Here is a 26,074-nt window from a genome sequence, read left to right on the forward strand (position 1 = left end):
TGTAATAAAGACTGGTCACTGCCACTCCCTGTCCTTGTGCAGAGTGACTGGTCTTGTCGCCACCCCCTCCTCAGTTTTCAGCAAGTTGCCTGTAATGGGTGGGGCCTGCTGGGCTCCTCCCACTGCTCTGCCCTGTACACACAGTGATGATGTCACTACTACCTTTACAGAAGCATTAGCTGCACACAAAGTGGATTTCTCTATATGTGTCTATTACGGGATAGATTTCAATCAAAGTTTTTGTGCGGCTTACTTTTGGATCCATTTCATGCATTTTACAGTGCCTGGCACTGTAGCAGCATATGTAGGACATATTAGAACTTGTAGTTCTACAAGTCACCAACCTCCACTCCAGAGGATGACAGAGATCGCAGACACAAGTATGCCAACAATGCAGACCTCAGATCCGTCTTTCTCTGATAGCTGCGAGGAGGGCGCTGCTAATGTATACAGACGAGCTGGAGGTGATTGATGGCCGCTGTCGCCAGTAGCAGATCTCCCAGTCTCCGGCAGAGCCAGCCGACCAATCCGCTGCCTGGGAGCGATAGGCGGGCGTGGCTTGCTCTCCCCTCTCCTCTCCAGGGTAGCTACTGAGCTCTCACTTGGTTACATTGTAGCGCTGGCTGGCTCCACGTTCGGCTCTGCTTGGTTGTTTAGGGGGGAGCTCAGGAGCAGCACACGTCCGGCGATCGGAGAGAAGAGTACAGCAAGCCAGGGATGGATCATTATGACCAGAACAATGACTATATGCAGCCGGAGGATGATTGGGACAGGGATCTCCTCCTGGATCCAGCCTGGGAAAAGCAGCAGAGGAAGGTAAGACAGCCGGCCCTGAGCTTGAGATCTGCTTAACTTCTACCCCGATTCACTCCATTCAAATGTTTCACGGCAGCTGTCACTTTCCAGTCACACTCTGGGGGATTGATGCTTTGCGCTGTAACCTATAGCAACCATGCAGCATCCCCACTTGGAGTACTGAAAACTGATATTGGTTGCTAGGGGTTACCACACATCAGCATTGCTTGTTCATGATTAAATAAGACAACCCAACCTGCAGTGGGTGAATCTTGGACTTACCTTGAAAGCACTCCTGTAGAATCATTCAGGGATCAGCTATGATCCTTCTGTCTAAGTCAGTGAAAGGGTTAAAAAAATGTTCCATGCTGACTGAGTGCAGAGGGCAGCTGAACTGTTGCAGTAATCCCAGCCTGATATAGACATCAGATATGCAGCAGAGTAGTATAGTACAGGTAGATACATAGAGAATAGTCTTCTTCCCTATAACCACTACACCCAGTTCTAGACACCAGTGTAGCCCAGAGCTCCCCCTGAGCAGTAAAGGTAACCAGACTGAGTTCAGGTCACATCTAGCCTTGTTCTAATAATTAAGGCTGATTTCCCGACCTGGCAAGTCGTCATAGTTGCTCTTTAATGAGCATTTAGTGATTGCGGTAATCTGGACTGATTTGGGAAAATGAGGAAAATTGTTGTTCCCGGGGCTGGCTGTTAGGAGGAGAAAAAAAAACCATGATTGCAATGACTTAGTCCTACTACAGACTGTCTGTAGAATACCGCAGCCCGACACTAGTAGGTTCAACCTATAGAATGGCAGATCTCCAGCAGGCCTGTTCTACACAGCAGCTGGTCTGCGGATAGCCTGCCACTGAGATCACTGACTTTATCTATTATTAAATAGTTGGGATGCTGCAGGATGTTTAGAATGTGACGGTTTCTGGGTATTGAGAATGTCATATAGTACTGTCACATCCCGATGGCTGCAGTGAATAGTAAGCAGGCTCTTTTTTACAATGGTTTTCATCAATTTCATTGGCAGGAGATGGCTTTTCTATTCGTTTATAGGCTGTTGGATGACTAGTACCAGGGGGGTACATATGTCTTTTTTCCCCTTTTCATTTATATAGGAGACCTGGACTAAGAGGAATGAATAAGATGGCGTTGCTGGCCTGCTTAAAATGCTGGTTGACGGGCTCTTCTGAGACACTGAACTGGTACAAGTTACAGTGTTTGCCTGATGAAGGGACCCCTAACGTTTCCGAAACGTTATGTTTCACTTGCGCCATGATTGTTTGGTGTCTTCATTCAAGGCGTTCTACGCATGGGACCTTGGAGTGACAGTGACTTCTTTTCAGTATTTGAACTGGAAGGAGCACACAGGTGAAGAAAGTCAGCATGACTTCAAAACGACTGGTGCACCTAACTGTTCCAGGTCAGGATTTACTGAAGCCATTGGATCAGCATTACAGCCAGCAGGAGAGGTCAACAATGACAGCCACTTCACTGCAAGTTCCCATTAACATATATAACATGCACAGGAGGCATACAGACCAATACCTTTTCATGTTACATTTGTATTTGGACAATTCTAATGACTTTGGGACAGTAGTAGGGAATACCTTGGGGCAGGGGTGGACCAATTAATATGGAATTCAGCAGCCATTCTGTCAAATCCAGGAGCCAGCAGGCTTTTCTTTGTGGAGTCAGCTCCATTGACAACAACTAGAGAAATCTAGAATGTAGGAGCCAGCTGTTATTTTTAAGGAGCATTGGCTACCAGGCTCCTGGGATTTGTCCAACTCTGCCTTGTTGCTTTGGTAGTAAGTTGTATGTACCATTTTCACATTAAAGTATGATATGAGGCATATCCTTGCACCGTTGAAGGGTTAGGTCCACCCACAAATGCCGATGCTGGCAAGTTGAATGTCCTCCAGGCTTATTTTATGTCTTGGAAGATAAGATGTCAGAATCTTCTTGTTGTAGTTCTCATCCTGTTCTCCAGGCCTTGGATCCTCCACTATCATGTGACATTCTCTATGATAAAAACCAAAAACATTTAAACAGGATGAGTTAGACCAGTGGGTCTCAACCTGTGTAACCTCAGGACCCACATTTGTCCTTGGTCATTAAGTCACAACCCAATGAAACGCACGGCATTGCGGTACAGAGCATTCCCATGAGGGGAATTGATCTGGGTGGGAGATGCGTTTGGGGTGCCATTCAAATGACAACACACCTCCCACACCAGATTGCGCGGTAGGTGCGATTACGTTGTACAGTGCGGTAATCGCACAGGACTGTGCAATTAATCCACTGTACTAGTGTGAACGGGCCCTCAAAAACACTGACTGATACACAATGTCACACAGTCACAGACTGTCTCACACACACACTCCCAAAACATATTTAATTTAGTTTCTTTTTTTTCCACCCAGTCTCCCTATCTTCCGAGAACTGGAGTGGATCCTCAGCCTAGGGTCCAGTGTAGGCTGCTATGCTGTGATGGAGCTCCATCCGTATGTGCATTGCTTGTACAGCTCCCTCACTTGTCCTGTAGAAGTGACAGGAGCCAGAATGTGACATCACTCCGGTCCAGGCACCTCTACAGGGCATGCATGGGGAGCTGTAAGCAATGCATGTATGGATGGAGCTCCCTCGTGGCCATGGCCCCATCCCACCCCACCTCAAGCTGACACTTGGCATCGGGCTGCATATTTTGAATGGCTGCTTGGCCTGATAACTGACAGTGCTGCGTAGGGGGAGGGTGATAAGCCTCTCACCTAGAAAAGTGGAAGGCATGTGGTGACCCACTGAACACGGGGTCGCGACCCAATGCCTTCCACACGTGAGGGAGCTGTACAAGCAACCCACCAGTTGAGAACCAAGGAGTTAGACTATGACCGTACAGTGGGTGGAGCTGGGAACTCAAGTGTAGACAGTGACAACCAAGCCCCCAAGAGTTATGAGATATTGGGGGGGTTTCAACTTATGAGCGTCAAGCAAAAACTGGAATATCATGGAATCCTCTTCAGATTCAAGAGATGCAATTGGTCAAACACCAGCTGTGAACAATCAGTCATTTAGATTAGTTGTCATTGGTAAAAAAGAATTTGGTCATTGATATTCAATTATTTCAAAAGAGAAATGTGAATTAGGTAAAATACACGGTCATTTGTTTGTAACCCAGAGATAAAGTCCATGGTGTCTCCAATGCACCAGGTATACAAGTGTGCCTGATTGTATGCCTGTTGTGTAGGGAAATGATTTGATAGGCTGCCATGAGAATGCAGTAAGACCTACAGGCATGGTCCAGCCATTCAGAGAGATCCATAAACATGCACACTTGCATAACAAGAGCATGCATGTTTATACTCCTTTTGAACCTGATTATCTTGGTGGAAGCAATCGTCATCATTCCATCATGATGGAATGTCACATGCTGGTGGAGGCTCCAACGCCTGCAGAACAGGATCCTCATTTTTGGCAACCACTACTTCCTGTAGTCATAAGATCATCTATCTGGCAATCATTTTATGGCTATGAGTTCCTTGTCACACATACAAGTTCATACAAGTTCTTTTTATATCTACCAAACTATTTGATATGAGGGCCTACCTAAACTATCCATTAAAGTGATACCCAATCAGTCAAACCCTAGACGCCACATAGCTGGTGGTAGATCTAAGGAATATTATAGTGTATATATAAAGGACATAGTTCATATGTGGAGGTCAGCGGGAGGAACCAGAGTGCTGTGTGAACACAGAAGTTCAATACTCCAGGAAGAGTCGGTTTCCCAGTAGACTTCAGGGGCTATTTCTTCAATAATGGAGCGGTGTTTGGCAGCTGGACAGTTGAGTATATACTCATTGCCAGCAGTCTAAACAGATCATTTGGGACTGCATAAAAATGAAATGATAATATGCATGTGCCTATTTTATCTGTGTTATATACATATATGAATAGAATAATTCACAGATAACACCGCTCATGGGTCACATCTGATCAGAGCTACTTCTCCTGATCCATGTTCTTGTCAGAAAGAATTCATATGAGCCCATGCAGTGGTAGAAGGGTGTGTCTCCAGCAGAGATAACGGAGCTATTTATTGGCTATATAGATAGTAGGATAGGCAGCAATAGGGATCATTAATTGATAGAAATGTCAGTTGTCCCATCCCCAGATATGCAGCAGGAAAAAGCAAGGCTGGCTGTGATATTTCTATAGCACAACGATAAAAAAGGTGTGGTACATTACTTGTAGGCAGCGGCAGTGCCTATATAAAATATATCTGTCATTGCTCTTATGGGGATTGCATCATACAACCTTTTATCTTCACAAGTATTTACATATAATTGAATTGGAAGGCCATTTTTAAAGTAGACTAAAGGTGCCCATACACTGTACGATTCTCGTACAAGAATCGCGGGAAATCCCGCGATCGTACGAGAATCGTACAGTGTATGGAAGGCGTGCGACTGTTTCTACTGTACGGATGCACGTCTTCCGTCGAACAAGCAGGCTTGAAAACCCGACGAGAATCGTACGATTCTCAGCGGGTTAGTGGCCTGCTTTTTCGACAGCTGCCGAACTGGCCGGTGTGCGCACACTGCCCGTTTGCAGTGATCAGAAGCCCGTCCCTCACTGCGGGGCGGGCTTTCGATGATCGCAAGTACGATCTGCCCGTCCAAGATGGGCAGATCGTACGAGCTTTGAATGAGCTTACAACCATCGCAAGACAAAGGTCTTGCGATGGTCGTAAGGTGTATGGGCACCTTAAAGGTCCCCACACACCTTGCGATAATCGTACGATAATCGCGGGAAATCCCGCGATCATACGATTATTGTAAGGTGTGTGCCCAGCCTTATACTGTAATGCAAACTTATACTGCCATTACCAATCTCTCCTGCAATGCTAGTTGACCGTCTTTCATACTTCCGTACTTTTATTAGTTCCTTGCCCACAGCAAGTATTTCAAAGTGTAAATATACACAACATCCCACAAGAGCTGCAGTTATGTAGTTGCTCTGACCCAGCAGTCTAGCCATCACAATTTGGCCCTTGTCAAAGTTGCTCAATTCCTTATGCTTGCCCATCAACCACAGGGACCAAATGTTCACTTGTTGTCTAATATATCCCACCCACTTGCAGGTGTCATTGTAATTAGATAATTAATGTTATTCACTTCACCTCTTAGTGGTCATAATGATATGGTTGATCAGTGCATATTCTCATGTTAAAAGTGTTGGCTAGAGTGGAAAGGGATTAGAAGACCTGTCAGGTTTTCATTGCTGTCTGAGTCCCTGTTGGCAAGATCCACCCTCTCTATTTGTCTTGGCAACCATTATCACCGAAAGTGAAGGAAAACCCCCACATTTTTTGTTGTCCTTAGAACAGGAATAGAGGGACATCTTCCAATGGGTTCCAGTGACCCTGCTGATAGCCACAACAGGAAGTAGGTGGACAAGCCTGTTTGTCAGATGGGAAGTGAAGGGAAATCGACGCCATGGGACATTCCTTTGAATGGACTACCTACCACATCTAAATTGCACTAAAAGAAGTGCATGACCTTTTTTTTTTTTTTACATTGCATTGTAGCCTCAAAACGCATGTTAATAAGATGCCATGTATTGTGGTGCGATGTAATGCAGCTGCGATGGCTAGGTGGGTTGCATTGGCATTAGGAAATAATGGCACCACAGCGCACCTAAGATGCGATATCTTGTGCGATGCAGGATCATATGTGGGAATGCACTTTCTCCCGCTTTGCATGTGATCCGAGCCTTATGTCTAAGGGCTTGTTCATACCAATTGTGGTATGTTCCAGAGCGGTAGCTGCTGGAATGCGCAGCAATCACACATTAAACTTCCCCCTTCGTTCTGCGGCGGGAGGGGGAGTGGCGATGCATTGAAGTCAATGGCACCGCAGCCCCGCCCGCAGTGTGATCGGACACGTGGCAAAACATTGCCTGCGTTCCGGTCCACTGTGAACGCAAAAAAATAAAGCTTGCAGCTTCAGTGCACTGACTTCAATGCACTGTCACACCCCGTCCCACTCCAGAACAAAGGGGGTAGTTTAGTGTGCGATTTCTGTGCGTTCCAGCAGCTACCGCTCTGGAACACACCGCAATTGGTGTGAACAAGCCCTAAAACAGATCAGCCCCTGCTGAAACATCTCACTTTCTGACTTGCTACAATGTTCCAGTCTGATCACTGGGCAAGGAGACATCATCTGTGCCTAGGCAAAGTCACTGACTGGAATACAAGGACTGATATTCCATGAAACAAGGTACAGCTTTTTTTTGTCAAGGTTTCTGTTTCTATCTATTGTGACAAGTCAGATATTAATATTTGTGTGAGTACCAGGGAGTTAAACCACCCATGATCAGCTGACATTTATAATTTGGCGTGCTTTACAAAGAGCATCAGACCATTTTATATTTCTCCATGATGAAATGCAGCAGATGGAATGAGACTCCATGACCAGCAGGGATATCTGACTCTTGGAATTCTCAATGGCGTTCTGTCAAAAGTGAAATATGGTGCCTGTTGGGATGCCATACTAGAGCTGTATATTGGTACTTGTCTTGGTGATTTGTGGTGTTTATCTCTTTGTAGAGTAAACTCTTCTTCACAAGGATTTCAATTGAAAACTCAGTGGTGGGTCATAACATTGAACGCTGGTGCCGCAAAGCTTCTCATGATTCCATTAAAGGGCCCATATATCAATTATAAGTGGAAGCTGATGTGTTCATGTGCCCACTGGCTTCTTGTACCCTGTGATGGCCCCAGTGAAAAGCTCTTCGTGTCCTAGAGTCGCACTCTGCCCAACTTGGCAATTCGAGTGTTCCCACTCCGTATCCTGCTTTCAAGATAAACTATCCAATCAGTGGAGAGGAAATCCTTTCTATTGATTACAGTTTGTGTGTGTGGCGTTCTTGCTACTGGTCAGTCCATGGTGACAGGGTCACTTTAAGGGTCCATTCACACTGCATACACATCAAGCTTTGTGCAATGTGCCACATTGCATTAGACACCCCATTTTATAATTTTTCACAACACAAGGCATGCAAAAAAATGTGTGTGTGTTGTGGTGCACTATAGCTTTGTACCATTATAGTGCAATGTGGATGTGCATTGCTGGTATGGTGCGTGTAGAGTGTAAACCGGCCCTTAGGAAAGCATTAACAAGCTTAAAGGAGAACTATGAGGTGAGTGATTTACACTCATCCTCATAGTTCGAGCCGACACGTAACAATGAAACGGTCACACGTTGGCTCTATAGATCGGGAAGTGAGTAAACATATACCGTCGCTCACTTTCCGATCATCTCCCTGCAGAGGAGGAACAGGAGGGGGCGGACACAGCTGGCTGTGCCTCTAGATTGACAGTGGGCTCTGCCTATCAGCCAGCTGGGTGGATCTCGACATTATTGTTGGGATCCGTCCCGGCTGCGGCGTCCTCAGTATATAGTGAGCTTTGGGTCAACGGAGGACGTTAGTCTATGTCCTCCCGTGACCCTTAAAAGAGAACTATGGGGTAAAACATTTGTTATCCTATAGTTCTCTTTTAACTCCAGAGGGGACTAACCCTTTAATCAGAGATCATTTGCATCTTTCCAAACAATATAAGAAAAAGTGAAAAGTGCTTGTATCATATCTGCATTAAGTATTAGGGTGTGTCTATGGAGTGCATGTACAGAGAAATTGTAACAATGTTTATAGGTTCATTTAGGCTCTATTCACACTGGAGTGGCTGTCCACGCGTATTCGGTTGTACGAATACGCACAGAACCGCTCTAAACAGAAAAAACAATGCACTTTGATGTGCATTGTTCAGACCATTGCAGAGACAAAACCACACGGCCCCCAAAATAGTGCAAGCACGATAATACGGAGGATTTTGCATGTACGCAACTAAATAGCCGCAAACTAGCAGAATCTGTGCAGTTGTTTCACATATAGTGTTTGTGTCTGCGCGGAAAACGCTATATGTGAATGTAGCCTTACAGGGTGCAATTTATCAAAACTGGAGCGGCTGTCCATGAACAAACTGAAGATAGAAGGTGATTGGTTACTAAGGGCATCTGCTCCAGATTGTCTGTTGATAAATGCCCCCCATACTGTACATGACCGTTGTTCTAATTGATGTAATTTTATCAAGGGGCTACATGATGAAACTCCCAGTTGGTATTTTCTTTTTTATAAATCTAATCTCTGTAGTGTGAGGGCCCATTCCCACCGTTCCTATGCTTTGTGTTAAGGCATTCATCATATTTGATTGGCTTACTTTTCTGATACAGCGCTTGTGCGTCTGAACTGCGTTAGTGTGCGTTAGTGATAAAGTACAAGAAGAGAAGGTAGGAGCCATTGTGGTATTTGCATTGTGATGCCTTTGTTGTGATTAGTTAGGTTTGTAGCTGCATGTGGGGAGGATCACTGGTATAACTGCAACTAGAGACATTGGCTTACATATGTCACATGACATCAGCCTGCACACATCTCTGATGACTGCTGGGACTTGTAGTTTCTCAGTGACTGGATGTCGATAGATATTTATAAAGACAACTGCTTCACAATATGGATGTTGCATATCTCCACCTAGATGGTCAAACTGGTGCACAATGCAAACAATTCCAAAGCAGTTGTATTGCAGTGCTATGAATGGCAGCCATTGATGCTTTGGCATTAGTAATAATGATTGTGATCTTTGTCCCCTGAAAGATGAGCTTTTTTAAAAGTGTGTTTTCTTTTTATTGTAAATGTTTACTCAAACATTCATTTAAAACTATGGTAAAGTATATGCCTGTGCAAAATAAAACATGCAGTACATTTCTATAACACATGCATGTTTCCACTTTAAAATTGCTGCAAGTACAGAAAGCTGCTTGTTGATCCTGCCTAAAATCCAGCAGGACCCTTGACTCCCTGTTATGGGTTGACCAATAAAACTGCTTATCCTCTGCTGTACTAAAATGCCAAGCAGTAATGTCAGGCCTGGGCCTTCTTGCCTACAGAACACCCCTTCCTTATTTCAAAAACATAAGGGGGTAGTGTTCTGTTGTCTGGCGGGGGGTGGGGGGGGACATTTAAGATGGGCTGACATTGCTTGGGATTTCAGTACAGCGGTGGCATCATTCTCAACGCACAATGCAAGGAAGTTGGAAGCTCGTTAGATTTCTGGCAGGACCATTGGGAGTATTTTTGAACAGACAAAACAAGGGAAATATGCCGGTATTGCAGTGACATACTAAAAATGTTTTTTTTTATTTTGCCCAGACACTTTCACTGAAATGCTTATTAATAATGGAGGAAATGTTTGCCAGGCTCCCATGTGTCTAAAGGTCAGGGTCATATGATCTCTGAAGGGGGGGGGTCTGCCAGGCTGTCCACTCCTTCAATAGAAATCACATGACTGTTTACCTAGGCTTACAGAGGGATCACTACGCTAAGACTACCCAGAAGGGTGACAACGCTGCTGCAAATTGCTGCTGTGCAATTTCACTGGACAAACAGCGGCTTTCCTGGCACAACTAACAGGTAATAAAACTGTTACAGGGGTCAGGTTTACACCTTTTGATAATGATGCATTACCATGCGCACATTGTGTGCTGTGTTAAGTTATACTTTTCATTTTCAACAGGCCGCCTGCATACCCCAGTGTACTAGGGCTGCAGCTAACAATTATTTTCATAATCGATTAGTTAGCTGATTATTGACTTCGATTAACCGGATAAAAAAATAATAATGGTCATTTATTTAAAATAAAATACACAAATGCAGTGTTTTTTACTGCAGGGCATTGCAGTACTGCGCGTTCCAGTGGATCACACTGCGGACGGGAGGTGCAATTTTTTTTCTTCATAATTGTATGTATTTTATATTAGACATTTTAATTTAGTTTCATGGATTTTAAATAATGTGAATTGTAAAACTATAAGCCAATATAATAAAATAACCAACCTTTTCTTTAAAATAACACACCAAACATTTTTTTTTCTATTTTTAATTTTAGTTTTTATTTAACTTGAATTTTTTCTAAACGTTAAAAAAAACTTTATTGCTGGGAGCAATAGCTAGCCTGCTATTGGATATTTCAAATTGCAATAGTCAATAGCATGCTAGCTATTGCACCCGCCCACTGCCTGCTGTCAGTCAACAGAGGAGGGACCTGAAGAAGAAAGTTCTCCCATCAGGTCCTCCTCTGCTGATTGATAGCAGGCAGTGGGCGGGTGCAATAGCCAGCCTGGTATTGGCTATTGCATTTTAAAATATCCAATAGCAGGCTGGGTATGGCTTCCAGCCTCTGGATGCAGAGGAGGAACGGGAGGTGGCCGAGGAGGAACGGGCCAGGGCGGCAGCAGGGGTCAGAGAAGGAAAGGGGCAGCAGCGGGCGAATGCAGTCACAACGGTGTCTCCTCCCCGCTGTTGCCGGCAGCAGTGGTCTGTGTCCCCTCTGCCGATATTGGCGGGAAGAGCAGCGGGGACTGAAAGGAACACAGACCGCTGCAGCCAGCACCATTTGATGAGAACAGAGAAGCAGAGCGGTGGTTTGTAATCGATGATGAGAATCGTTACCAACGATTCTCATTATCGATTATAATAGATCAGTTGTTGCAGCCCTAAGTGTAACCATTGCAAAACTGCAACCATTCCATTTTTGGGAATATGATGTAGGGTGATGTGTGGTTCTGTGCATTGAGGCTTGCTGCAGCAGTGTGTTGTCTTAGTATACTGGGGTTCCATTCAGAATGAATGACGCCACAACGCACAATATTGCATCGTACTGACTGATCTCTGCGATCAAGCCTGCATTGGGTGTTAAAGAGGGGCGGTCACGGGTGGGGCCACAGTTAGACCTGTTTGGATGCAGTTTCTCAAAGTCATTGGTGTGCAACTTCCTGTTTTCTTGCTGAAGTCGTTGAGCGTGGCTGGCCACTACCTGGATTTCTATTGGCAGATAAGGGCTCAGGGGGGACGTTCCTCTATTCTACTACCATGTGCGTTACTGCAGCGCATTAGTGTAATCCCAGTCATCATGCTAATGATAGACTGCATCGTACAGTATATGTCGTTTGTGGTTTTACCCTATCTATTAACCGCTACCATCACCCTGGGAAGATAATCGGCTCCAGATATAAATGAGTATGTTGTAAGAAAGGGAATGGATAATCCCATCATTGTATTGCAGTTAATAAATTGCCTTTTGAAGTTTATTGGCGTGCTGTCATTGTAATGAATAGTGGAGCATTATTAATGCATGCCGACATTCAGTACATGGTTAGTTTTGTGTAATGGATTATTGATGTCATAGTAAGATGTATAATTGGTGTGATTTACTTGTGATATGTAAACATGTGATGCTGAAGTCTCATTCTCACTGTATCTATCTGACCTTTGCTCTGCTTCATCCCCCCCACTTCTTTCCCACCACCCTGCCAGTGACCTCCGCTTGTCTGCGTCTTTTTCATCTCTGCAGACTGCAGCATTTCCGTTTCATATCAAACATATCCTGCTCTGTGTCTATTCCCAGCTGCCACTCACATATATAGAAGCCTTCCATGTATTGCTCACCTACGCCAGAACAGCTGACATAGACCAGACCTAATCAGCTTACTGCTCATTGGCCAATCAGATTATGTGCTGCCGGTCAGTGCGCTGGACTTTGATCACAGCGTGGTGATCTACGCTCTCCATTCATGGAAAAACAACCACTTTCAGTGATGCGTTCATGTGCCAATTACTCATGGTATTGTCTCATGGTAAAGTAATTACTCATGGTAAAGTCCAGCGCACTGACTGGAAGACCGCAGCACATTATAGTTTCATCACATAATTAAACTGGATTATAAAATATTTCAACTAATATTAATTTAACAAGCTAGAAATATCCATTATATGGGAAGCATAGAATGTGGCATTCCAAGGACCGGGAGTTATTGTGATACATCATAAGGCCTCATTCACACTGCCGCGCTTATAGTACCATATGCAGCATATGCAAATAATGGCTCCATACACATAACTGTGTATAGAGCCGTATATTTGCATAGCGTAAAATTGCGCAAAAACAGAATGGAACCTAGATGCGTCCGGGCAGCGTATTTCTGCGTATTTACGCGCGTACAGTTCATTAACATTTCTATTACGAATGATGCATTGTGGGGATTGCACATAGTGCGTGCATATACACACATGCTCGTATGTACGCGTGTGTATATACGCAATATACAATTTTGCTCTTGCGTTGTGTGTGAATGAGGCCTTAAAGATCAGGGAGCTTTTCAGGGACAGGGCCAATGACTAATCCCCCAAAACCTGGAGCAATTTCTGGTTATCCAATAGATGGAAATTACTCTTTAAAATAAACGTGTGATGAGTGAAATGCAGGGGCTTCCATGGCTGGAAATGCCAGTTGCCTGGCTAATATACAAAGTCTTTCCAAGTCTCTGTCTGAAAACACATATGCAGATCTAGTATGTGGGAGAGAAGTCAGACGTTCTTTTCCATGTACTTGGTAAAGGTCCTGCATCAAAGTTAGGGACAAATAGCATTTAAGAAGAAAAAAAAGTGGTTGACAATGGCAACCTCCATGTTTCTCACCTGACAGGTTTTCTTAAAAGTTGGACTTTTAAATAAAATATTGCAAAAAAAGGTTTGTTTTTTTAAAGAGACACGGGTGCATACAGAATCTGGAACACTTGGCTTCTATCTTTCATTTTCAAAGCTTAAAGAAGAACTCCAGAAATCCAGAAAGTGGGGCTACACCTGCACTGCAAGAGTTAAGTGCTTGTTTTGGATTAGGGTCTGGATAAAAGAAGATATACTCACCTGATCCTCGATCCAACCCAGCTGCTATACCGCTCTCTGCACCTTCTTCTCCCCAGGGCTCCAGCAGCCTGACCGCTGATGTCATCACGTCTAATGCAGATCCATTCACCTGCATTGGACGGGAGGACAACGGGGGACATGTCACAGCCAGAGCGGAGTGGGAGAGAGGTGAGCACTGACTGCCACAGGACTAAGGACCAGGTAAGCAAATCTTCCGTGTTGCGGCCCTTATCAGAAAATGAGCAGTTAATCCATGCAGTGGGGTATCCCCACTTTCTACATTTCTGGAGTTCTTCTTAAAACTTTGAAAATGAAAGAAGCCATGGGCAACTGCATCAGATTCTGTGTGCTCCAACTTTGATAAATTCATCTCTGTCTCTTCTACAATAAAGGATTCCTACCTGCCTGTTCACATTGTTCTGAGCTGCACATGCACGAACGTTATATCATTCGAGCATGGCCAATCAAAATGGCCAAAGATCCCAAGCCCGGAAGAAAGTCGGGCGAAAATGTGACATCCACAAATTCCCTCAGTGATGCCAACATCAGAGAAGGGTAGGTGAGTATAGTTCCACTTTACGTTTCAAGTTTCACACTTTATTCACACTTTATTCATACTTTAACATGCACAGTGTCTGTCTATGCCATGAAACGTACCTTTCCATATATAAAGTGTCCCTGTCAGTGAAACAACAACCTTATTTGAGTGAAATCATTCAGGGCTTATGTAAGAAAAATGTGCCAACAAGAACATTTCTTTTTGCAACCGTTTAGATTCCTTTGCATTGGAATTAATTTGTAGAGATTTTCCTTTACTTCTTGTTGCATCTCAAGAACAGGAAGTGAAAGTAACGCTTCCCAAGTGGACACACAAAAGAAAAATAACCTGAATAGGCTTTAACCCTTTCATACTCTACCCAAAACTAAAACAAAAAGGTTACAGCTATGCATTAATTTCTTTGCAAATAAGTACTTTGTCCATAGTAGGTGAAGTATCTGGTTGTCTCTATCGGAGGCATAATAGGCAGGTTATACTTGCCTTCCATGTGCTCCCTTACCACCTTGGCTGCCTGCTAGAGCCCAAGAAATATTTAGTACTTCTGGGCATTGGGAAATACATGGTACTTCCTCCACCACCCACCATTAGTGACTGAGTGGCAGGTAATAGATCTAGCCAGCAGCAAACCTGTTACTTTGCCAGGTATATGTAAAGTACAGGTCCTCTTTAACGTAAATGTATATCTTTAAATATAATTTTGCTCTGCTGTTGAACTGCCGGAGTGTGTGACTATTAAATTAAATCTGTCACTTTGTTCATGCAGGGCAAAGTGACAGGTTCTCTTGAGATATCCATGGATACACCCATGGATACCGTCATTGCACTCCTTTACCACTCCGTCCATCAGAGACCTCAAAAAATACAGGATACTTCCTGGTATGGAAGAGCATATGACCACCTTCCCTTTACTCCCCGAGAGGCCAATCACCATGCCAGAACATTGTCATGTAAGCAGAAGGAGAAGGCCATCAGATTTGGCATTCCGACAGATGAATGGAGTGGCCGGATAGTGTGGGGAAGGTATAACTGGGGGGAGAGGGACTATCCAGTGAACCTGATGCTTTGCCCATTTAGCATTCTCTTTATTCTCTATGGAGATGGACTGAGATAACCCAGTGTACCCCATGATGCTTTGCAGGCTGTAATTAGGAGATTACCCTGTGTAAATAAGAGACTATTAAGGGGCTTAATGGGTATGTTTAGCATGATCAAAATTGCTTTCAGGGCAAACTTTTCCAGCTACAGGCCTAAATTAAGAATGAAGCTTTAAATTACATTGTGTGTGTTCTGGAGATGTGTGTGCTATACATAAATTACATTTTGCACCCAAAATGTCCCCCTTGTTATGCCTTAAATCCAGCAATTTTCAAGCGGGTCTTGTGACATCCCAGCATTAACTTTCCTTTTGTGTTAGCAAGCCAGAGCCAACCTGATGACCAAACCTTCAGGGGGCGTGTTCGTGACAGCCTGGCCTCACAGGAAGTAGCCAGGGTCGTTCAACCAGGAAGATAAGCAACACTGCACTTTGGAGAGCTGAGTCTGTTGGGGACAGCGCTGGATAGAAGATGTATATTGCTGCAAAAGCTGCCTTTTTATATTTATATTGTGCTGATCTAAAGATCATCCATTGATTTTGAATAGCTGGAGTCTACTTTAACAGAACACTATGAAAATAAATGTAATATATTGGGGATAATTTCCGAGACACAGCTGATTTCCTATATATAACCGTTGTAAATGCTACTGTCGCCTCCTGGTTTTCCCTAGCAGGTGAGGTTGAACGTCTTCAGAAATTCAGTGCATTCCATCGCTATGCTGTAACATAATTACTGTGCAGTTTAGCATTAGTGGTAATGTCTCGTGAGAAGAAGTATCATACATGTACAGGCAGGCAATCTGACAGAAGGGCTAGTCTGTCTAAGGGTACCTGGGCTTAAAGAGCACACACATCCTGCCAACCCACCTTTACATAATCTCCACTTGAGCCTCCCAACAGGACGGAGCTAGCGGTGGTGCCTATATGTAATCTTTAGAACCATGCCACTCCAGCAGCTTTCTCTCTGCTGATTTGTAGCTGGAGTTTGCCATGCTTCACTGGGGTGACATGATCATCAGCAGCTGCATTGGGTCACCTGAGTAAGTTAACTAATGTAGATGAAGATTCTACAGCTCCAAATTGCTATAAAAAGTCAGTTGTTCAACAAATGAGCTACTAATCGCTGGAATTGCTGCATCCCAGACCTTTTATTTATAGCAGTACAATTTTTCCTGGTAACAAAACTCTAAAGCAGGCTATACACAGCAAATGTGATTGTACAGTCCCTGACAATTACCTTTTTAATTTGGCCATACATGGATCTAAAGGTGCCCATAGACTGTATGATTCTCGTACGATTGATCGTACGAGAATCGTACAGTGTATGGAATGCGTGCGACCGTTTCTACTGTACGGTCGCACGTCTTCCGTTGAACAAACTGGCTTGAAAACACTACGATTCTCAGCGGGTTAGTGGCCTGCTTGTTCGACAACTGCCGAACGGGCCGGTGTGCGCACACGCACACTGCCCGTTTTGCAGTTTATCAGAAGCCCGCCCCTCAGTGCGGGGCGGGCTTTCGATGATCGCAAGTACGATCTGCCTGTCCAAGATGGGCAGATCGTACGACCTTTTAACCCCTTCATGACTGAGCTTGTTTTTGGTTTCTGTTCGTAAATGACTGACACACTTTTGACATTTTTGCTGTGTGATTCTTCCACGTCAGTAATATACTTTCTTACAAAGTGCACCCACACATATTATATATTGTTTTTTAGAGGACAGATAGGGCTATATATTTATATCACATATGTGTGTCTAACGCCTCACTTAGGACAAATACAAATTAAAAAAAGAGGAAAAAACGTAAAAAAAAACTTTTTTTCCCAGTTTTGATTTGTAGTATTTTTTTTTTAACAAAACCAGCACAGCTAAAAAAAAATGCAATACATACATTCATTTATTTGTCCCTTATTTTTAATTTTTTTACACTTTTCACTATTTTTTTTAATTTATTTACACTTTTCACTTTTTTTATACTGACAAATTTTATTTATTTAATTATATCAGGCAGTCATTGTGAATTAATCTCACTATTACTGCTTGATAAATTAATACATTTTTTTTATTATCAGGCTGCTTCAAACTTCAGAACAGCCGATAATAAGTTAGTGACACTGATCCTGCAGCAGTTCAGGATTCAGCTGTCAGTGAATGTTTCAGAAAACTTAAACATTCTACTTTCAAGAATAGATACATTATGTGTCTAATACATACCATTTTGTATCTATTCTTGAAAGTCAAAAGATAAAAAAAAAAAAAGCCAGTATAGCTTGAGAGAGATATCTCTCGATCTATACGAGCTGTCAGAATGCCGGCAAAAGCCGACATGTGTGTCTGCTTTGCTGTGACTCTCAGACACCCGATATTAAGGTATCGGGTGTCTGAAAAAGGTTAACCCTTTCAGTAATGGATCTCTAGCTAGTTAGACATCTATTACTGAAAGGTAACCGCTGATTCTCAGCGGTTAGCAGCCTTCTAGTGCAGCAAATAACTCGTCACGTACAGTGTACGTGACCAGTCATTTGGTCCCTTTGTGGCTGGACGTACAGTGTACGTCTCCCGTCACGAAGGGGTTAATAAGCTTACGACCATGGTTGTAAGGTGTATGGGCACCTTAAGTCTGCACCACCTAGCATGGAAAATGTTGATTTAAAAAAAAAAAGGAGGCGGGTGGAAAATTGTTGGCCAAACAGTGACTGTTGGATATTCTGACAGCCATGGGCGCTGGCTGTCAAAATACAACAGTCTCCTTTGACTCCTGGCGTTACCATCCACTCCATCACTTTTGATCTCATTGCCAAAACCCCTCCACTCTAAAAATGATCTACTTCCATTAGAAGCCCTCTTCTCGCATGATAGACACCCAGGACATGGTGTCTCTGGTCTTTACCAATTGCTGCTACAATCTAGTACTACTTTACTTCTGAGCTACATTCCACACTGGGAAAGGGACTTTTCTACCACGTTAACTGAGGAACAACGTACTAAAATCCTCCAACATTGCTTCGTGCCCTCTATTAGTCTGCAAGTGGTAAAATCCTCCTAAAAATTCGTGGCTCAATGGTATTGCATTCCCGCACCATTAAAGGAGAACTATGAGGTAAGTGATTTTCAGTCATCCTCATAGTTCGAGCCGAAATGTGACAATGAAACTCACACGTCGGCTCGATAGATCGGGAAGTGAGCAAACACATACTATCGCTCACTCACTTCTTGATCATGTCCTTGCAAAGAGCCGTGACTGTCATTCATGGCTCCCTGCAGGGATTCTCCCCCTCCCCTCTCCGATCCTCCAGTGCTGACTGGAGGAACGGAAGGGGGCGGATACAGCTGGCTCTGCCTCTAGATAGGCAGAGCCTGCTGTCACTCACGCATCTGGGTGGATCTCGACAGTAATGTCGGGATCCGTCCCGTCTGCGGCGGTCTCAGTATACAGCGGGCTGTAGCTCGCAATATACTGAGCTTTGGGTCACGGGAGGACGCTAATATATGTCCTCCCGTAACCCTAAAAAGAACTATGAGGAAAAACACTTACCCCATAGTTCTCTTTTAAGCTCAATATTTACTAACCTTCATTATGTTGAGTCCCCTGTCCGCGTTATCCAGGAGGGCAGAGTCCCCTGTCCGCGTTATCCAGGAGGGCAGAGTCCCCTGTCCGCGCTTCCTGGTAGGGTAGGACTGGTTTGCTGGATTAGAGATTTGATGGTCCTGATGACTGATGCATTTTTTTGTTTTGTCCACCTTGAAAACCAATAAACATTATTGAAGGTGAAAAAAACGTATGGTGGGAGCCAAGAGAGCATTGGACAGCAATAAACCTGTTGCATTCTTCCATCACAGCTTAGTCATAGGGCGGATAAAGTGTACAGATTAATCTATTGAAGAATCCATTCATTTAGAGCCAGGAGCCAGGCATGAAAGCAGCTCCATAGATATATAGAAAGGAGACTGCAGCCAACACGTGTACCCCCCATCCCTAAAGTATAAAGCTCACCTCTGTTCTTCCAGAGAAAAGAGGAAGCGGGATCGGCTGGTTATTAAATATAAAACAGCAGGGAGGGGGTGGAAAATTGGTGAGTGGCCCTGGAGGTAACACTGTCCTTCTTTGGATTGGGACTTTTCTATAGAGCTTTTATTGTTTGGCGACACTCCTGGAAAGATAATGCTGTAGTATGGCTTGTGACCACATGAGCCGACCCTAGAGCCTTTAATCCCTCTTAAATTCAACAATACCAGACTGCGTGTGTGCAGAGTACAAAAGTGATAGAAACTATAAATCCCCGAGTTAGCCTTTGTTCCTGTACACAGCAATTTAGAACATGTCAAACTTTCTTAAGTGGTCAGTCTGCTTAAAATTGATGTCATGGTTATGTGTTGGTGTTAGCTGGTTGGATCCCAGCACCCAGGTTTGCCCACCTGCTGGATTTAAATGCAGCGGCTCAGCAGCAGGATAACCCAGGTAACTGGTTTACAATATCATAAGGTGTGATGTCATTAAATAAATGGATTTTCCACTTTCAGAGAAAAAGCAGAAAACCATTTTTCTCTTACAGATTACTTTGCTAGCGCCCCCCCCGCCCACCCCAACTTGGGTCCCCAGTGTTGTATCTGAATACTGTACTGTAGACACCAACATGACAGCTGTAAAGGTGACTAGAACAGTGGAACCCCCTTTAATATTCTAATAAACTTTTATTGTAGGTGATATGTTATGATTCTTACATGGTGCATGTTTATTGCAACTGCTTCTTGTTACATTTCGAGGGAACCTTAGGCCCCGTTCACATTGAGCGATTTATCCCGCGATATCGCGGCAATTTACCGCGCGATATCGCTCTCCAATGCTTCTCAATGGGGCAAAGGGTCCTGCTGTCGTGTGTCGCTACAGCAGGACCCTTTTTGGAGCGGATTTAGCCGCGATTCAAGCTTGCTCAATGCAAGCATTTGCGCGATATCACGCGATTTGCGAATTGCGCATTGTGAATGGGGCCTCATAGTATACAAAGGTGGGAACTGCCATTGCTGACTCTGTTTTAGGGCCCATTCACACCACATCCAGATCATCTCCAGACCAGACTAGATTGTTTCCGGACCCAAAATGCATCCTAATGTATCCCTATACCATTTCTGTCCACTGTTCACACCAGCACAGTCCGTTCAAGACCAAACCAGACCAGAAAAATACTGCATGTCTCATTTTGTCTGGTCTGGAATGCACTGGAACTGCGGGCAGGTTCACAACATTTTCCGGGCCAGATCTGGTCCGGAAAATGGTGTGAACCTGCCCTGAAGGTGTACGCTTGGGGCTGGCTTCTTCGTTCTTGTTTCTACTATTTAGGAAGTCACTGACCAGGGGCAAGTATACAGCAAGTGCAGACGTGGCTCCCAACCTGCATACTTGTTCCAGGTTCGTGGCTCATTAAGGCCCATTCACACTATAATACACTGCAATAATGCATGCACCACAGTGTGCTTTATTGTGCATTCAGCCATTCTGCTTTACTGCAGCCCATTCATTTTGAATAGGCCCCAATGGAGGAAAATAATTTCTGCAATTTTTTTCCCAACACAGGTCACCACAATCTACACTGCATTGTAGTCTGCTGGGGTGTCATTTAACGTGAATGGCAATATACATACACATCACCTTGCAGCTCGCTACAGTGAAGTGCATGGTACTGCATGCATTACTGCAGCACACTAGGTGTGAAGAGAGAAACACAGAAGCTGCTATTGCTAAACCTCTTAGAAACATGCTAGCTGTCTGGCTGATTTTCTGACAACACATTAAACCACTGATCTTGAACAAACATGTAGCAAAAGAAGTCAGGGCTCCTGTTTCAGTTCAGTGACTCTGAAGTAACTGAAAACGTAAGATCAGCACAAGAGCCAGGCAACCAGCATTTTCAAAAGACCAAAATCACCTCTTTCCTATGTTATGGAGAAGAGGAGAGAGGAAGGTGTTCTGTAGTCCTGTCCTAGGGTGACAGTGGTGAACCCTCATAACTACAATATAGTGAATGAAAGTTTTCACCTTAAGACCGAAAGTGTTTTACCAGCAGGATCTCCAGATGAAAACATGGAAAATGAATCCTTAAAGAAGTAAACCAATGCAGCCACGGTAAGCTGCAATAGAATAAATTTTGTCCTTTGGGTTTAGATACACTTTAATGAAGCATGAGATGACAGCCAAGCGTTCGCCTTAATCATCCTTGATTTCATAGCCTACATCCTGGTATCACCTTTCACACATAACTAGTTTCACCTGCAGTAGAACTATGGCCTCAACCTAAAAAAAAAAGGGCTGCAGCACTTAATTATGCATTTGCATTTTACAGTTTTATCACCGTCCCCCTGCAAAGTTTCACAAATACCTGTTGATCCTGCCAGTAAAGCTTCCTGTGGTGGGGTGGCAACGAAGCTGCACGGTTTCTGAGTTCAGAGCAGAGTTGTCACTTTCTTCAAGGCTGGGCCTGTTTACACTACAGTGTGATGAGAGTATGTGGCAGGGGCGTGGCTATCAGCATTGTCACTGCTAAATTACAAACCTTTAGCTTGTCAATTAGCATCTGGCCACACCTACTGCTTTCTGGAGCTCTCCCTCTGTTGATGAAACCCTCCCACTGTGAGCTGCAGTGTCTGGGAGTGGTAGCATGCGAGACAAAAATGAAAGAGCACTTTGTGAAAGTAAAATAACCTTTTTGTTTACTTTAAGACTTTTGCATCACATACCGGTAATAGCTGTGTTTGGGACTTGCATAGACTGTCACATAGAAGCCTTTAGTTGTACTTTAATGAAAGGCCTTTAAAGGTCATTAGTGCTTGTTTCAAGTCTACTATTGAAACGTTTGGCTGTTTCTGTTGAGTATCTCAGGAAAGCCGATCTCTGGATAGAACAATGAAGGAATGTTGTGTTTTGGTGTTTTGTCTTTGGACCTGGGAGTGTCATGTGTGAAGTTGGAAAGGGCATCCTAAAGGTCTGGGGTAAACCAAACCTGTGAGCAGTATAAGCAGGCATTTCAGCAAAACCGTGTCAGTGCCAAAGACTGACGAAAGAAGCACATTCACGTTTCCGCTAAGATTTTGGACAGGGTCCACTTTTAATCTCCCTAAGTTGTACTATATTTCTGCCTACACTTTGCTGCTTGCATCAGAATATTTTCTACAAGGTCAGCATTATCTCCTATCATATTATGCTTCATTTTACTATTTACTTTGTGAGTTGGTAAAGGTGCCACCTCTGTACATGAAAAATCCCCCTTTTCACTGACATCATAGTAGATTACCTTGACAGTTAAATGCGGGCCATAGACAGGTAGATATCTAAGTAAATAAATGTTCTGACTGTGTATTAACCTGGGATCTGTGACCATCTTTCCTAATTGGCTAATTGTTTCATTTTTTCCATTGTAAAATAAATTGATTGTTGGTTAAAAAGAGTTTCTCTGGCACATTTAAAAATCAGATCGCTTTCTTTGTAAAAGATGACTTTCGATAGTGAGTAGTGCTTATTACCACACCTGTACACGGTCCAACGTTTGCAAGTAGTGCTTGAATGAGCCTATGGCCAGCCTCATTGCTCATTCATACTAACACATTAAAACTATGCGTGGTAAAATAAGCTTTTTACTGCATGTTACCCCCTAGACATAGCACTGTGTGGTCAATGAATATTTGCATTGTGCTGGATATGCCAATTTTTTCTTGCGTTTCGGTGCATTGGCAGTCCACTTAGAACGGAGTACGCGGTCCAGTTCTGGTCACCAGTACTAAGAAAAGATGTCCTTGAGTTGGAAAAAGTCCAGCGGAGGGCAACCAAACTAATTAGGGGTATGGAGGACCAGAGCTACGAGACAAGGCTACTAAATTTAAACATGTTCACATTGGAGGTGAGGAGATTAAGGGGGGATATGATCTCCATGTACAAAATGTTCAATGGTGGTAGCAACATTAGCGATAAACTGTTTAAAATTAACTCCGTTACAAAAACTAGAGGCCACCACCTAAAATTGGTGGAAAAAAAATTCCAGCACAAGGGGCGAAGGGGGTTCTTCACAGTAAGATCAGTTAGGGTCTGGAACTCACTGCCACAGACAGTGATTTCAGCAAAGAATGTGGAATTGTTCAAGAAACTTTTGGACGATTTCTTAAGGGACCGTAATATACAGGGGTACAGGTACTCCTAGAATGAGATCCTAATAGGTTGGACTTGATGGACTAATGTCTTTATTCAACCTCAAATACTATGTAACTATGTAACGGTGAGGGCAGTACACTAGTACTGTGGGCAACAGTTTTGTCAACATTGTGGTGTTTTAGCACCCATTCAAAATGAATGAATGCAGTTTAATTTAACGCACAATACAACGCCTGTTTGCCCCAAAGCAACGCAAAGAAGTGAATGGGCCCTACAGATGTCGTGCCAATATCATGGTCCCCTATTTACATTACAGATTTCCACCATTTACATGTACTGTGAAGTGGTTTTTATTGACACGTAGCATTGTCAGCCTATTATAAAATGTTCATTTTTGTAGTTGATTGCTCAACTTGGGGGACAGGCTTTCTTTGAGTATGAATCATGTGTTTTTCTAGCTTTATGATTAGTTCACTAATGGCCAGGAGCTGTACACAGTAGCTAGGGCTTCACAAATCTGATGTGTGCACTACCACAAATGTGTCATATGAATGTAATTATCACATGTCTATGTCTCCCAAGACGCTTTTGAAACACGTTTGTGCGTAGTCAGAAGAGGTCTCTGTTTTTTTATATGCTCCATGTGTTCATTCTACAAGAGTATTTAAAACTGAACTAAAGGCTCCATGTGATCAATCTGCAGGATTACGTCAAGCTGATCTATATGCTCCATGTGGTCAATCTGCAGGACTACGAAAAGCTGAACTAAATGTTTCATGTGGTCATTCTGCAGGATTACTTAAAGCTGAACTATATGTTCCATGTGCACATTCTGCAAGAGTACTTAAAGGAGAACTATGGGGTTAGGGCTTTTCCCCATAGTTCTCCTAAGGGTTACGGGAGGACACAAACTAGCGTCCTCCCGTCACCCAAAGCTCAGTACACTGAGACGCTGCAGCTGAAACAGATTCCGACAATTATGTCTGGATCCACCCAGCTGCGTGAGTGACAGCTGGCTCTGGCTATCTAGAGGCAGAGCCAGCTGTACCTGCCCCCTCCCCCTGTCCGTTCCGCCAGTCAGCGCTGGAGGATCGGGGAGGGGGAATCCAGTCCCTCCCCTGTCACGGCTCTCTGCCGTGACGGGATCGAGAAGTGAGCGAGCGCCGGTATGTGTTCGCTCACTTCCCGATCTACTGAGCCGGCCTGTGACAGTTTCATTGTCACAGGTCGGCTAGAACTATGAGGATAAGTGAAAATCACTCACCTCATAGTTCTCCTTTTTTAAAGGTGAACTCCAGGCAAAGGTTGAAAAAAACAACAATTTTATATATACACCGTATATGATGTGAGCTGTTATGTTTTTCTGCTGCTACATTCTGTATTTTCTCTTCTGCCGTTTAAATAATAGTCATGACACCTCCTTATCCCCAGCTTTTGATTGGACAGTGAAGGAACTGCAGTAGACTGCAAAGGTCATTCATCTGGTCTGTCCTTCTTTGTCATCATATGCTCCTAATTCTGGCCCTCCCCATTTGGTACTGCTGTACAGGGATTGCCAGAGGCTGAAACCAAGACAAACTCAGGAGGCCATTCCCTAGCTGCATGAATTTTCTAATAAACACATAACTGCATTACTTGGTGGTTTCTTTATGTTTTCCCTGGAGTTCAGCTTTAAATGATGACTCCAAACAGCTAAGTACACAATGAAAGCATATTGATAAGAATGATCCACCAACCCATGCTGTGCAGTTCAAGGAGTTGTAGGAATGTGAGAGAGGGAAATATGTTACTTTGGGGAAAGACACTGGACATACTTTTATAACAAGTACTGAAAGGTTTATATGTCAATATAGGTAAAGATATTTGTGAATTATATGTCCAGTCATTTAAAAGTCACATATGGTGTGCGACATCCTGTGACAATATTGATCTTGGGTTGAGATTACACCACAGAAGGTCAATCTGACCTCCATATGAATGGCTAGTCTCTGTCGATTGTAATTGCATAAGTACTTTATGGGGAATGTTCCTCTGGTCTTTTCAGGAAGAACCATTTTTTTTTTAGTTACAAATGTCCAACCTGCCCTCCATGATGTTTCTCTTGTGACTCCTCCAAAGGACTGAAATGACACACTCACCATTAACACCCAAGAAGAGGGAGAGATCAGACATGTCACATGCAAATTGTCCAATTAGTTGGAAGATCTCTGAGAGCGACAGCGAGCACCTCTAAAGCCCTTTATATTAACCCCAATGTTAACCTTAAATGGCCCATTCCTCAGCTCTGTGTTTTCATAGTTTAGGGGAGGGGTCAAGATGTTTATATAGAACTCCAATCCTTATCTTGTTAAAATTGCAGTTATCAAGCATTAGTCATCTGATATTCATTAATTGTTCCCAACCGTTGGACCATATGATATGTGCAGATAGATCTGATATGGACATTTAGTATCTGTGTTTTTGGTCATAAATTGTGAAGATCCTCCTCAGGTATCCATAGATTTTAGATGGCCATCTCCCACCATTGCCAAAACCATGAGATTGCAGCAATGCATGTGACTGTTTCAAATACTTGCATAATCTTGACCCTTGGCGAATGCCTTTTTCTGATTGACCTTGAAGTGAGAGACCTATCCAGCGAGGTTTGATTTTGGG

At 43.6% G+C, this 26,074-nt stretch overlaps 1 protein-coding gene across 5 annotated transcripts in view; it reads left to right on the forward strand.

The window, feature by feature from the left end:
• The first annotated feature begins 577 nt into the window (after positions 1 to 577).
• ACTN1 (actinin alpha 1) overlaps positions 578 to 26,074 on the forward strand; it is a 135,690-nt gene continuing 110,193 nt past the window's right edge. For 4 of the 5 annotated variants that reach the window (XM_018565094.1, XM_018565096.1, XM_018565097.1 and 1 more), the window contains exon 1: positions 579 to 816. In XM_018565094.1, coding sequence (XP_018420596.1) covers positions 718 to 816 — 99 coding nt within the window. In that variant the 5' untranslated portion in view covers positions 579 to 717. Of the gene's footprint in view, positions 817 to 26,074 lie in introns of all 5 variants that reach the window. The other variant, XM_018565099.1, reaches the window with a different exon arrangement.

The sequence above is a fragment of the Nanorana parkeri genome, unplaced genomic scaffold (assembly GCF_000935625.1).
Source record: "Nanorana parkeri isolate BGI_ZX_2015 unplaced genomic scaffold, ASM93562v1 scaffold812, whole genome shotgun sequence".
NCBI lineage: Eukaryota > Metazoa > Chordata > Amphibia > Anura > Dicroglossidae > Nanorana > Nanorana parkeri.